The sequence below is a fragment of the Andrographis paniculata genome, unplaced genomic scaffold (genome assembly GCF_009805555.1).
Source record: "Andrographis paniculata isolate CXL003 unplaced genomic scaffold, ASM980555v1 Contig71END, whole genome shotgun sequence".
Lineage (NCBI taxonomy): Eukaryota > Viridiplantae > Streptophyta > Magnoliopsida > Lamiales > Acanthaceae > Andrographis > Andrographis paniculata.
The window spans coordinates 817,788-832,457 of record NW_026137608.1 but is presented as its reverse complement, the minus strand read 5'-3'; the positions used below and the strand labels follow the sequence as shown (position 1 = coordinate 832,457).

At 28.7% G+C, this 14,670-nt stretch overlaps 1 protein-coding gene and 1 non-coding gene across 2 annotated transcripts; one reads left to right on the top strand and one right to left on the bottom strand.

The window, feature by feature from the left end:
* Positions 1-2,639: 2,639 nt before the first annotated feature.
* On the top strand, positions 2,640-9,205 carry LOC127264717 (uncharacterized). Its single transcript, XM_051294219.1, has 2 exons — positions 2,640-2,733; positions 8,034-9,205. The coding sequence occupies exons 1-2, from the start codon at positions 2,640-2,642 to the stop codon at positions 9,203-9,205; spliced, it is 1,266 nt and encodes a 421-aa protein (XP_051150176.1).
* On the bottom strand, positions 8,255-8,361 carry LOC127265120 (small nucleolar RNA R71). The gene has a single exon (XR_007841913.1). It is a non-coding gene; the product is annotated as a small nucleolar RNA R71 (small nucleolar RNA).
* Positions 9,206-14,670: the final 5,465 nt, after the last annotated feature.

Here is a 14,670-nt window from a genome sequence, read left to right as displayed (position 1 = left end):
TAATTTTACAATTAAAGTTTTCTTTTCTCAATCTTTTTGCCAGAATAAATTACAGGATAGAGAGTGTACTGTTTTTTAGGAAAATAGTTTTACTGTAGCAAATTATCAGCGTAAAATGTTCCAAATAATAAAATTGGATACTAAATTTAAATTAAAATAATAAATAAAAGGGGCCTGTTTTTGGTGTACAATTTAAAACCTCCTCCTCATCTTATAATGCTATTTTATTTTTTTTTTTTACGATTATTAAGAAAATTTATATTAAAAAATTAATTGATTAGTTTAGTTGATGTATAAATAGTTTTTATTTATTTAATATTTTACGAATGAAATATATATTAATTAATTTTTACGCAAATAATTTTTACATAATTTAACTTACAAATTATTGATATAATATATGTAACAATACTAAAGCTGCTATATTTTTGTTTATTTATTATTTTATGGATGAAATACACATTAATTTATTTTTTTGATACAAATATTTTTTGTATATTTATGAATTATTGGTGTAATTATATGTAATAATACTAAAATCAGCTATATTTTTATTTATTTATTATTTTATGGATGAAATAAATATTAATTAATTTTGATACAAATAATATTTATACATTTACAAAATATTGGTGTAATTATATGTAACAATACTAAAACCTTTTTTTTTTTAATTTAAATGATTTATAGTAACTTATTATGTAATTTTTTAAAATATAAACTAATTTTTTTTGTATTTGTCGAATTTTTCTCCAAAAATTTTTGCTGTTACCAATTTTTTTAAAAACAAATATCAAATCAATTTTTTTATTTTTATATTATATTATAAATCATTTTTAAATTAAAAATATCACATAAATATTTTTTAAAAATCAAATCAAACAATTATTTAATTTATTTTTTTTTAAAAAAAAAATTGTCATTCAAAATTCAAACACAAAATCCTCCAACTAACTGCATTCAAAATTTTCTTGTTCTTGACCTAAGTCTAATTCTTCGTATTATGCTTGAGTCTGATTTTCAGATCATACTTATTTTTATCAATTATAATTGGATGTAATTTAAAAATAGAATTATTAAAATAATTATGAGTAAAAATATGTTTGTAAGTTTTTGTTAGTTTTCTGCTATTCAAAAAATTATTTTCACAAAAAAAATCAAAGTAAATATTTATTTTTTTATACTTTTATTATACTAAAGTTTTATTTTCCATTCAAATTATTATTTCAATATATATTTATATCATATAAAATAATTATTTCAATTAAATTTCTCTTAATCCAAAACCCAAATCTATACCCACTAGAACCAACAAATAATTTTTGACATAGTTTACGATAATATTATAAAAAAATATATAATTTAAACATATATTTATACAAACTATATATTGTCTATCTATTAAAAAAATCAATAATTAATATAGAATATTATTTATTTTACTACCGACACATTTTCTTATAAGTAACATAAGAAAACACTTCGAAAATAAAATAAACAACAAACACACTCTAAATAGATTAATTTGAATTATTTAATATTTAATTTTTTTTTATAATTTTGTTTTTATAAAAAGTGACATAGTTGACGGAAAAAAGAAAAAAAAACACTAATATAAATTGATAGAGCGAATAGAGTAATTATTTTTTTTTAAATTATTATTATTATTATTATTATTATTATTGTAATTTATAGCAAATTAAAACATAAATTGCTAATTTATATCTTTAATAATAATAACAACAAATAAATATAATTATGTTTTAATTTGTAATTTATATACTATATAAGTTTCTTTTCTCAATATAATTTTTTCATGACACAATGCTCAATGTATATAATTTTTCTTTTATTATTTCAAATAAAGTTAATATTAAATACAAATTATACAATTATTCATATTTTACATCAATAAATATTTTAAACTAAAACATTAAACAGGTAAATTTTATATTTAAACTAAACTTAAAAAATATAATTGCGATATCAAAATTTAAAAATATAAATTTTAATTGTACTAGATAATTTAATATGTTCAAATATATTTATAAAATTTTAAAATAAATCTTAGATTATAATTTATTTGAAGTTAAATTATATATTATTTATAGCTCTAACTAAATTAAAATTAAAATTAAAAATATAATTAATATATACTTCCTCCGTCTCAAACACCCCGCAACATTTTCTTTTCTTTTGTTGTTCCAAACTTATTGCAATATTTCTAAATTTAGAAAAAATTAATATTATTTATATACATATATTAATATACACTTCACTTTGTCACATCACATCACTCAAACAAAAAAATAAATAATCATTTATATATCCAATCATATCACTTAATATCCAAATTATCTCAAATTACCATTCTTAATACTCTCCACCTAAATTCTAGTATCAAACAGAAATGTTGCATAGTGTTTAAAACGGAAAAAATATAATTTAATAAATATATTCTCAATTTGACCAAATAATTTAACATTTAAAATATAATTTATAAAATATTAAAAAAATTAAAAAAAAAAGTTAGTAGAAAGATACATTTATATTAATAATATATATATATATTTTAATTATAACAATTCGATTTTATTATATCCAATTTTTTCCCAAAAATTATTTATTTTGGGATAAAAATGGTAGTTGGTCAGAAAGCTGCCAACGCATTTGGCCCAAATCGAAACGGTTATAATCAAGATAGTGGAGTTACGTGGCTGATGATGAAGGGAGGTAGACGCTGAAAAAATGGGCATAAAAAAGGGATTGTGTCAACTCTCACCGTAATTTTAGAATAAGTATAATTACTAAATAAATGAAAATATATTAATAAAAATAATTATCATATAATATAAATTATTATAAATTAAAATTAATATAACTAATTAATTTAATTTAAATTAAAAAAAATTTAAATTAGAAAATTTAAAATAAAATTAAGATGGATAATCATTTTTTTTAAAAAAAAATGACATATGAGATGTGGAACGGACAAAAATGACAACATTGATAAGTGGGACCGAAGGAGTATTATTATTATTATTTTGTTTTGATACTATTATTATTATTATTATTATTATTATTATTATTATTATTATTAGTGGGAAACTCGTGCGATGCACGATTTTCTATATTTTATTTTTATCTATCAATTTTTTTAATATATTTTATTTTCGTTAAATTTATTCTATATAATTTTTATAAAAAAAAGAAAGAAATTCTTCTTATTTAACTATTAATTTTTATTTACTACAATTGTTACTATTAATATGTATATATATATATATATCATGCTTTCTCCGTCCACTAATATATTTATATTTGTCTTTTACGTCATTATATTTAACATTAAACAAATATATACATAAATCAATATATATCATAAATAAAATACGAAAATAATAATTAATGGAACATAAAAAATTATTATATAATCAACATAAAATTCTAATTTAAAACTTATAAAACTTATGTCATTTTATCAAAAAAATCAAAATTAATCTTATTTAAAACTAATTTCAATCATAATTCATAATTAAAGAAAAAAATATCTAAAAACTAAAATAATAAATACTTGTTATGAGATTCAAAATATGCATTTATATTTAACAATTTATTCATATTTGAAATAATTGTTGTTTTTTAATTGTAATAATTTAAAATTTAATCGAATAAATTTGTACGAATTACTCAAAAGTCATATAATATTTATTTGAATATATAAATATATAAAATAGTATCTATATTTTTTAAACTAAAATAAATAATTTAATAAAAAATTAAAGAAATATTCTATACTTTATACAATATTATAAAATTTATATCAAAATTTTAATTTTAAAAAAAAATATATTATAAATTTGGTTATTTATAGTTTTATTAATTATAAATATTAATAAAAGTTTATTATTAAAAAACATTGTATGCTATATAGATAAATAAAATATTGTAATAAATATGTATAAAATTCATTTAAACCCCATAAATCTATTATAATAAATATAAAATCAAACAAATATAAATCATAAATAAAGTAGAAAAATAATAATTAGGGGAACAAAAAAATTATTATATATAAATATTATTCATATCGGTGATATATATATTGGGATAACTGTTATTGTAAATTAAAAATTATGATACGTCAATTGAATAATTAGATACTATTTCATAGATAAAGTTTGTGATATGTGAAAATAAAATTTGAATATGACATTTTTGTAGACATTTATAGTATTGAGTTGTGTTAATTACGAATGTAATTATTATTAATTTTTTAAATAAGAATTAAAAATTATTAAATTAATTTTAAAATTGGTAAATAATTTTTAAAAATTAAAAGATTATTAAGTACAAACATAATTATCACTAATTACATATTTAAATTAGAATTAAGAAAATATTAAATTAATATATAGATAATAATATTTACATTATTTTATTTAATTTTTGTAATTTCTCTTTACTAATTAAATTTCTATATATAATTTCAATTATTTTTTTTTCAATTTTTAAATAGAATTTGTAATTTTAACGAAAAATAAAAAATAAAAAATAAAAACTGGGCACATCATATATAAAAGTGGAATATTAAAATATAAAATTATTAATTACTATTACAAAAGTAATACACACAATCAAACACCAACAAATACACACAAATATAAGATACGAAATATACTATAAACATTCAATTAATAAAATATATTTTTTCACACTATAGAAAATAATAATAATAATAATAATAATAATAATAATAATAATAATAATAATAATAATATCGTTCAAAATACATTTGTCTTTTGGATAAGCATATTACCAGAGGAAAATTCAAATTTTTATAAGATTTATATAAGTTATATTTCAAAATAATCAAAAAATAATCATCGAAATATTCGATAATTTACGTTGATTCGAGGATAAAATTTCGACCTATAAAATGAATACATTCTAACAATACCTATAGTTTATAAGTTAACGATAAAAAGATGTTCATCTTTATATTAGGTGACACTCTAATATTTTGAAACTCCGACGAACTAAACTGAGAAAAAAAGAGTTGTGTCGGGATGCTTGAACACGGAGGAGAGTCGTGTTATAAATATATAGAATGAATGATTGAGAAAAAAGATTTATATTAGTTGATGAGAAAAACATGAGATGTGAAGATGATTTTTTATAGGCTCACCAACATACATAAATTAAACGTCGTAACCGCCGGCAGTTATCTTCGATAATTGTTTACAATTAATATCAATCATAAATTTCCGAAATAATATATGAAATTTATGACAAAATTCAAAATCTATGCATATTTTTATAATATAACCATAATTATTCTATCATTTTTTACAAAAATATCTCATTGTGTTGATTATTGCTTTATTAATAATGATTTTTTAATTATGAAAGATTAGTATATGTTTTTTTATTAAAAAATAAGAAAAAATATTTTAATATGAATTCTATTGACTTAATGTAAATAAATAAATAAATAAATAATACTTCCTCCATCCATAAGAATGATCATTTTTTATTTTTATCAGTCCCAAAATAAGGTACCACTTCATAATATATTTTTTACTTTTTTAAACTAATATAATACAATATTAAAAAATTTACGTACAAAAGCAAATAGTGATCTTGTTGCGGGACGGACGGAGGTAATATAAAAATTAGCAAATTAATTGTAATATAATTATACTTGCACAATTTATTAATTGGGGAAATTGCAAAAAATAAATGTAAATGTTGATATTATAGTTTTTTATACTACATTTTGTAGAATATATTAATGTATTGTACAATAATAAATTTTATTTATAACTAATTTAACATTATATAATTAATACAAAATAATTAATTAAAATGTATTGATGATGATTAATTAGTATAAATAATTATAACTACCATTAATTATGAATTTTAAATGTAAATAAAAAAATATTAAATTAATTTAAAACTATTAAAAAATAAAAAAATTAAAATTTTTTTTTGATTGTATGGAACCCACTCCGATCTCAAATATATAATATATAGAATAGATTACATAATGAATATATTAAATTATCTATATAATATATAGATAATAAATAACAATGATAATAATAAATTTTGAATTTTAATAAATATATGTATTAGCTTTAATTTTATTAATTATATCAATAATACATATATAATATTAATGGTAACTTATTAATTATATTAATTCATATAATTATTTTTATTAAAAAATCAGAAAAACAAAAAAAAAAAGTTTTGATCGCGTGAGATCCACACCGACTTCAAATATATAATATATAGATTATTATTATTATTATTATTATTATTATTATTATTATTATTTATGCTTCTTCCTTTTATTTTGACTGTTTTACTTTATGAGATTATCACGTCTCAAGCATGAGCGCGCGAGAGATCAGAGAGATTGGGGAAGAAGAAGACATGTAATTCGGTTAGATTTTTCGTTATCCCCAAAATTGGTTCATGATAGTTAAAAATCGCATGTGTTTTATATTCATATCATATGCGATATTTGAATGATTTTGATTGGATTCTACCTAATTTATATGCGAATTGTTTATTTGTTGTGTGCAGAGGGCAAATATTAAATTTGGCATAACTGGCAAAAAAAAGGAAATAAAATTAATTAAAGGCCCAAAAGTCCATCTACAAAATAATTAGGGCAAAAATCAAATAAAAAGAAAAACACACGCCTATTGCCAAGGGGATAACAACTAGGGCAGAAACGCACAGTAGTAGGAGATTGATAGATTCATAGATCGCGCATGAGCAAATCGACAGAGAAGATTTTCCCCTCCCACTATGACTTTATCTTTCTCTTTTGTTCTTTGTTATTTAATTATGGAGTAGATACTTTTCTGGTTTGAAGGGTGATAATGTTTTGGTTCTTTTGTTTTGGAGATTTTTGATTTTCTTTATAAAAGTTCTTTTGATTATCAATATTTGTCTAATTCTGATAATAGCGTTTGTGATTGTTAGATTGATTGAATATTTTGGTACCAATATTTAAATTAGTCTGATAATCTAAAGTCAATTCAGGTAGGATATCCGTAATTGTATTCGCACTTGAATAGGTGATAACCGGGTTGAATAGTTCCTTCCCGGGGGTTAGACAATCAAATCTAATTGCTCCTCCTAGGTAGTAATTCTTTTGAATTGGATTTTTCTAAATTACAATGCGGTTAGGCAATATTCTTATGGGCGCACCTAGGTTTATTTGCTTAATTAGGGGTAGTTAACGATCGTACCTTAATTACCTACACTGTAAGGAAAAATTGGTTGTCAGAGCTTGTTGATAACTATAACCAATTTATTGATACTTTAATAAGAATTAATTTTATTGAATTAATGATAAAACGCAAGTGCCATAACTGCATCATCCCTTGAGCTAGACATCCCCTTAATAGTCAGTTCCCCCTTAATTTAATTGCCTTATTATTTTATTTTCATTAGATAATAAAAGAAAATTCCCCCTTTATTTACTGCACTAGAACACGAAAGAGTGAATCACACAGTCCCTGTGGAGACGATCCATTTCCCTATATTACATTAAATTGTGATCACGGATTAGGTGAAATATTTAATTGACCGCGCGACAGGTCAATTTTTGGCGCCGTTGCCGGGGATTGGCGCTTTGTTTTAGTCTTTTGTGTTATTTAAATTTATCCTCTTGTTTATGCCACGTTCTTCTTGTACAGGTGAACTGATATTTAGTCTTGAGATTGAGAAAGTTGAGCGAAAGCTACGAAAGGAAGCCAAGCAATGAAAAGCTGCTCAGGTTGCGAAGCTGGCAGAATCTTTAAACCACCTCAAAATCTCTAGCTCTAGCGACTTTGAAAGTGATCAAGACACTGTCATGACTGAGGATATCTGCACTCTAAGGTAGTTGGCTGCTCATAACTTGGCGTAGCAGCCCTTATGCATTAACTTTCCAACTCTGAATAACACTATTGCTTTTGAACTGAAATCTGGCTTAATCCATTTACTGCCTTCTTTTCATGGACTTGCAGGTGAAGAACCTCACAAACACTTGCAAGAGTTCGACGTGGTGTGCTCCAACATGAAACCACCAGGTGTTACTGACGAACAGATCAAACTCAGAGCCTTCCCATTCTCACTTAAAGATGCTGCAAATGATTGGCTCTACTATCTCCCACCTGGAAGCATTGACACGTGGAACGACATGAAAAATAAATTTTTGGAGAAGTACTTTCCAGCTTCCAGAGCTGCGATCCTGAGGAAGGAAATATGTGGCATCAAGCAACAATCAGGTGAAACACTCCATGAATATTGGGAGCGATTCAATAAGCTTATCATTAAATGTCCACAACATCAAATTCCCCCTCAATTATTGATTCAATACTTTTATGATGGTTTGTCGTTGATGGACAGGAACATTATCGATGCTGCAAGTGGTGAAGCTTTAGTAAATAAGACGTTGGCACAAGCTTGGGATCTTATTGCGAGGATGGCTGAAAACACGCAGCAATTTGGTTCAAGAGATGTTGGACATATGAGCGGAAACAACAACGACCATGCTATCCAATCGATGCAGCAACAACTTTCTAAGTTGACGAGCTTCGTCCGCAAGATAGTCGTGGAAAATTCCAACCCGAGTGTCCAGGTCAAGGCGTGTGAAATATGCACAAGTGCAGGACACCCTACAGATGCATGTCCGACCCTCCAAGAAGAATGTGCAGTGTATGTGAACACTGCAAACTACGGTATGAATAGACCTCCAGTGTACAATCTATACTCCAACACTTACAATCCAGGCTGGAGAGATCATCCGAACCTGCGTTATGGAAACGCACAGCAGGGTAATGATCATCAACCATTCGGAGCTATACAGCAGATGCAACAACCTCGTTTCTATGAGAAACAGCCGCCCCAAGCACCCATAAGCAACTCCAGTCTATCTTTGGAAGACTTGGTGAAGTCTATGGCTACCAGTACCCTGCAATTCCAGCAAGAGATGAAGTCAACTGTCGTCAAATTACAAGGTCAGATCAATCAAGTGTCGGAGGAGGTGAGACAGCTACGTGAAAGAGGAAAGTGGCCTGCTCAGCCTGAGCCAAATCCAGCAAATGTCAGCGCCATCACTATCTGCAGTGATACGATGATTGAATGTTCCTCCCGGCCTAATCCAAAGAATACGAGTGCTATAACCCTTCGTAGCTGAAAGGAATTGGAAGGTCCACCTCCTATATCAAAGGAACAAAATGAGGATCAAATTGAGATGGAGATTGAAAAAGAAGCTGAACTTCACGAAAAGGTACTTTCTGACTCTATTCTTCCTACTGAAACTAAGTCAGCTCATTTTCCTGACAGGTTGAAGAAACCACAAAAGGCAAACAAACGAAAAGAGATGATGGAAATATTCAAGAAGGTGGAACTTAATATTCCGCTCTTGGAAGCTATTAACCAAATCCCCAAGTACGCAAAGTTTTTGAAACAACTGTGCACTAACAAAAGGAAATTGCAAGGGGACGAGCATATTATAGCGGGTGAGAACGTTTCTGTTGTTATCAAAAGAAAGGTACCACCTAAAACAGGTGATCCAGGTATATTTTCTATCCCTTGTAGAATTGGAAAAACTGAGATAACTAAGGCTATGCTAGATTTAGGAGATGCTATTAATGTCATGTCACGATCAATATACAACTCTTTAAATCTAGGGCCTTTAAAAGAAACAGGAATTATTATTCAACTTGCTGATCGAACCAATGCTTACCCTGATGGTATGATAGAAGATGTATTAGTTCAAGTGAATGAATTAATTTTTCCTGTTGATTTTTATATTCTTGATATGCACGATGCACATTGTTTTAATCCACCGCCTTTTTTGTTAGGAAGACCTTTTATGTGCACTGCAGGAACAAAGATAGATGTTAAAAATGGCACACTCGGCTTGGAGTTTGATGGAGAAGAATTTCATTTCAATATTTTTAATCCCGTCAAATGTCCTGTTGAATCTGAATCGTTATATGCAATTAATGTTATTAATTTTGTGGTGCAGGAAACTTGTGAAGTTGGTAATGAGAATAAACAAAGAACTGTGTTGACAAAACAGTTAGAGAAAAGACCAACTGGAGAAAGTAAGAAAAGAAAAAAGATTGTCGAAAAGTGGAGATGGATTCCCAAGGCATCACCATTGCTGGCAGCGAAAAAATGTCATAAGGAGAATCAAAATTCTAAGCCGAAGAAAAAGTGTGTGGCCAATAGACATCGCTTCAAATTATACCACGAGGGACCCTCACTTGATCCTATAAAGTCGGCACCCTTTGCCGATTTTGATGTTCAGAATTGATGCGATGCGAAGTCTAGCTCAAAGACTATAAAGAAAAAGCGCTTTTTAGGAGACAACCCAAATCATTTAATTGCTTTCTTTAATTTTATTTATTTTATTGTTTAATTGCTAATAACACTTTTGATAGTTTTGTTTGGTTTAGTCGCCGCCTCCAACCTCCGGCGTATCGACTTCTTCCTCCCCTGCTCAGTCATCGCTGATCACCACATCCACTCCTCTAAATGGCTTGCGTTGGTTAGTTTTTTTCGCAGGACTCAGGAGAACTTCAAGCCTCCCTAAAAATCACGATCAAATGAAGAGGTGTTAACAAAGCTCCCAACTACTACACCCCCTATGGACTCCAGGGAAGTTTCTCTCTTCTTTTATTGCTTTCTTTACATTGAGGATAATGCATACTTTAGGTGTGGGGAGAGTTATGCAGATTTTTGGGCAAAATCTTCATTTGTATGCTATTTTTATGCCTGATTTGCTGTCTTTTCGCATGTTTTTTAGATTAGTCTGAAGTGAGTCAAAGGTGATTTGTGTGATAGGTTAGTTTGGCATGACTAATGACATTTGATTGGTGATATGTTGAGTCAAGTCAACGTTTGAACCCTGTGAGAATTTGAGCCTATGTTCCAAAAGTCACATTAGAAAATAAATTGCATATATTCAAGCTTTTAGAAATTTCTTTCATGTGCGATTTGTAGTGGTCAATTAGATGACCTAGAACTTGAGTGATTATGCATGTTGAACTTGCAACTATCGAGTCTTGCGTTTTGAAAATGATAAGGGCATTAGGTAACCCATTAAGCCTTCCTTTATTACCCAGCACAATATATTCCCCTAGTTAGCCCATTTGAACCTTCTTAGACTATTTTTTCTTTTATAATAATCTGTCTTTTAGCCTCAGACCCTTCTTTTGATTAAGCCTTCTCCGATTTGAACCCTATGTTAGAAAGAATTACTTTAAGTCCATGTTGTGATGCATTTTATTTCTTCGGCACTAGTTAGAAACGAACTTTGGGTACGAATAAGTCATAGTATGAAAGAATAACTGTGGGTAGTGTAGGTATATATATATATAGGCAAAAGCCAAAAAAAAAAAATCAAAAATCAAAAATCAAAAAATAAAAAAAAAGAAATATAAAAGAACGAAAAAAAAAAAAAAAAGAAACAAAAAAATAATACATAAATAAATAATTATCTTAATAAAGTATTTTCATTTAATTTCATTATTAAATTTTGAGTAGGGAATAGAGTAAGGATTTCATTGTTTATGTCGATTGTTCTTCACGTGCTAACATCATGTTCTTATTGTGTTCTTTTCTGACATATTTTAGCCCATGTATATCTTTTTTCCTACCCTGACCATAAGCCCCGTTACAACCCTTATTGAAAGTCCCTTTGATTCTTTATGCTAGATTCGAATATTTTAAGCAAGGGAGATTTGATTTTTACTCAAGCCTATAGAATAATCTTTTGTTGCACTACCTGAGTGTTGAGCCAATTATACACTTAATTCCTTCAGAGAGCATGTGCGAATACACTTTATCTTGTGAGGTTGACTTAGCTTGATGTGTTAAAATTCGGATTGAATTGATTGTGTTGGATCCTCTTGTCATATCGAGTTGCCTGCAATTTCTTTGACTTATTTCGAATTTATGCTTGAGGGCAAGCATGATCTAGGTGTGGGGAGAATTGATAGTTAGAAATCGCATGCGTTTTATATTCGTATCATATGCGATATTTGAGTGATTTTGATTGGATTCTACCTAATTTATATGCGAATTGTTTATTTGTTGTGTGCAGAGGGCAAATATTAAATTTGGCATAATTGGCAGAAAAAAGGAAATAAAATTAATTAAAGGCCCAAAGGCCCATCTACAAAATAATTAGGGCAAAAATCAAATAAGAAGAAAAACACACGCCTATTGCCAAAGGGAGAACGGCTAGGGCAGAAACGCACAAGCGCAGGAGATTGACATATTCATAGATCGCGCAGGATCAAATCGACAGAGAAGATTTCCCCATCCCACTATGAATTTATCTTTCTCTTTTGTTCTTTGTTATTTGAATATGGAGTAGATACTTTTCTGGTTTGAGGGGTGATAATGTTTTGGTTCTTTTGTTTTAGAGATTCTTGATTTTCTTTATAAAAGTTCTTTTTTATTATCAATATTTGTCTAATTCTGATAATAGCGTTTGTGATTGTTAGATTGATTGAATATTTTGGTACCAATATTTAAATTAGTCTGATAATCTAAAGTCAATTCAGGTAGGATATACGTAATTGTATTCGCACTTGAATAGGTGATAACCGGGTTGAATAGTTCATTCTCGGGGGTTAGACAATCAAATCTAATTGCTCCTCCTAGGTAGTAATTGTTTTGAATTGGGTTTTTCTAGATTAAAATACGGTTAGACAATATTCTTATGGGCGCACCTAGGTTTATTTGCTTAATTAGGGGTAGTTAACGGTCGTACCTTAATTACCTACACTGTAAGGAAAAATTGGTTGTCAGAACCTGTTGATACCTATAACCAATTTATTGATACTTTAATAAGAATTAATTTTATTGAATTAATGATAAAACATAAGTGCCATAACTGCATCATCCCTTGAGCCAGACATCCCCTTGATAGTCAGTTCCCCTTTATTTAATTGTTTTATTATTTTATTTTCATTAGATAATAAAAGAAAATTCCCCCTTTATTTATTGCACTAGAACACGAAAGAGTGAATCACATAATCCCTGTGGAGACGATCCCTTCCCCTATATTACATTAAATTGTGATCACGGATTAGGTGAAATATTTGATTGACCGCGCGACAAGTCAGTTCAATACATATATTTATATAATCCTAAATTCCAAAATTAGGAAGAAGCGTTTTTACGCTTTTACAAGTTAACGCTTTTATTAATATTTGCCTTCTTCTCCTTCTTCATTTCTTCGTGACAATACCCCCCCCTTCAAACATGACTTGTCCTCAAGTCGCAACACCAGGGAAGCGTGTGTTGAAATCCTCAAAGAAGTCCCATGTGGCCTCTTCCTCGGGAAGGTGAGCCCATTGAACCAAGAGTTGGGTTGCCGGTGAAGATCCTCGCTTGACAAGGCGACGGGCCAAAATTTTTACTAGTTGCAACATAATCTTCCCATCATCATCAAAAGAAGGCAAGGAGGCAGTGACAGTAGATAGTGGACCAACATGTTTCTTCAGAAGATAAACATGGAAAACTGGGTGGATGCGAGAAGACGCGGGCAACTCCAAGCGATAGGCAACAACACCAACACGAGCTAAAATCTTGAACTGACCAGCATACTTGGGGCTTAACTTCCAGACATCCTTGGAGTGAAGTGAAAGTTGGTGATAACGTTTAAGCTTGAGGTAAACCCAATCTCCTTCTTTAAATTCGCGCTCACGACGATGAGAATCTGCATAATACTTCATACGAGATTGAGTTGCCAATAGGGTCTGTTTAAGTAGATGTTGGGCTTGCTGTCGATTGGAGACCAAATCTTGAACCCCTTCCACATTGGTGTAAGGTATAGGGCCAGAAAACCATGGTGTAGGATGGAAACCATATAATGCATGAAATGGAGTCGTACCTAGGGAGGTGTGATAGGAAGTATTGTACCATAACTCTGCCATAGGTAGCCAGTTGAACCATTGCTTAGGATTAGCACTGCACATACACCTGAGATAAGATTCCAAGCATTGATTTACTCTATCAGTTTGTCCATCGGTTTGTGGATGGTAGGCTTTGCTTAATCCCTGCTCAATCCCCAACACCTTAAACAACTGTTGCCAAAATTGACTAGTGAATACCTTGTCTCTGTCAGAAATGACACTATAAGGTAAGCTATGTAATTTGTAGATTGACTGTAGGAACAATTGAGCAAGACTAAAGGCTGTAAATGGGTGAGCAATGGCAATGAAATGAGCATATTTGGTGAATCTGTCAACAATCACCCAGATGGTGTCTTTGCTGGCTGATTTAGGTAACTTCTCAATAAAATCCATAGAGATATGAGTCCAAGCCTGCTCCGGAACTGGTAGGGGTTGCAACAACCCTGGATCATGCACATTCTCATGCTTCCTCACTTGGCACACTTGGCAAGAAGCGACAAAAGTCTGTACATGCTGTCTTATCCCTGGCCACCAAAAAACACTAGACACCCTCTGAAATGTGGCATTAATGCCCGAATGACCACCAACACTTGAGCTGTGGAACTGATATAGGATCTGATCTCTTAGATCTCCAGAACAACCCACCACTAATTTGCCTTTATGTCTCAATAGTCCTTCATGATAGCTGTACAAAGACATATTATATGGTAAGGTAACCAGCTCA

Excerpts from the sequence above, each read along its gene's own strand:
- LOC127264717 (XM_051294219.1), top strand. The coding sequence starts at position 2,640 with ATGGTAGTTGGTCAGAAAGCTGCCAACGCATTTGGCCCAAATCGAAAC. Across the intron at positions 2,734-8,033 it reads GTGGCTGATGATGAAGGGAG|GTGAAGAACCTCACAAACAC; the intron begins GTAGACGCTGAA and ends ATGGACTTGCAG.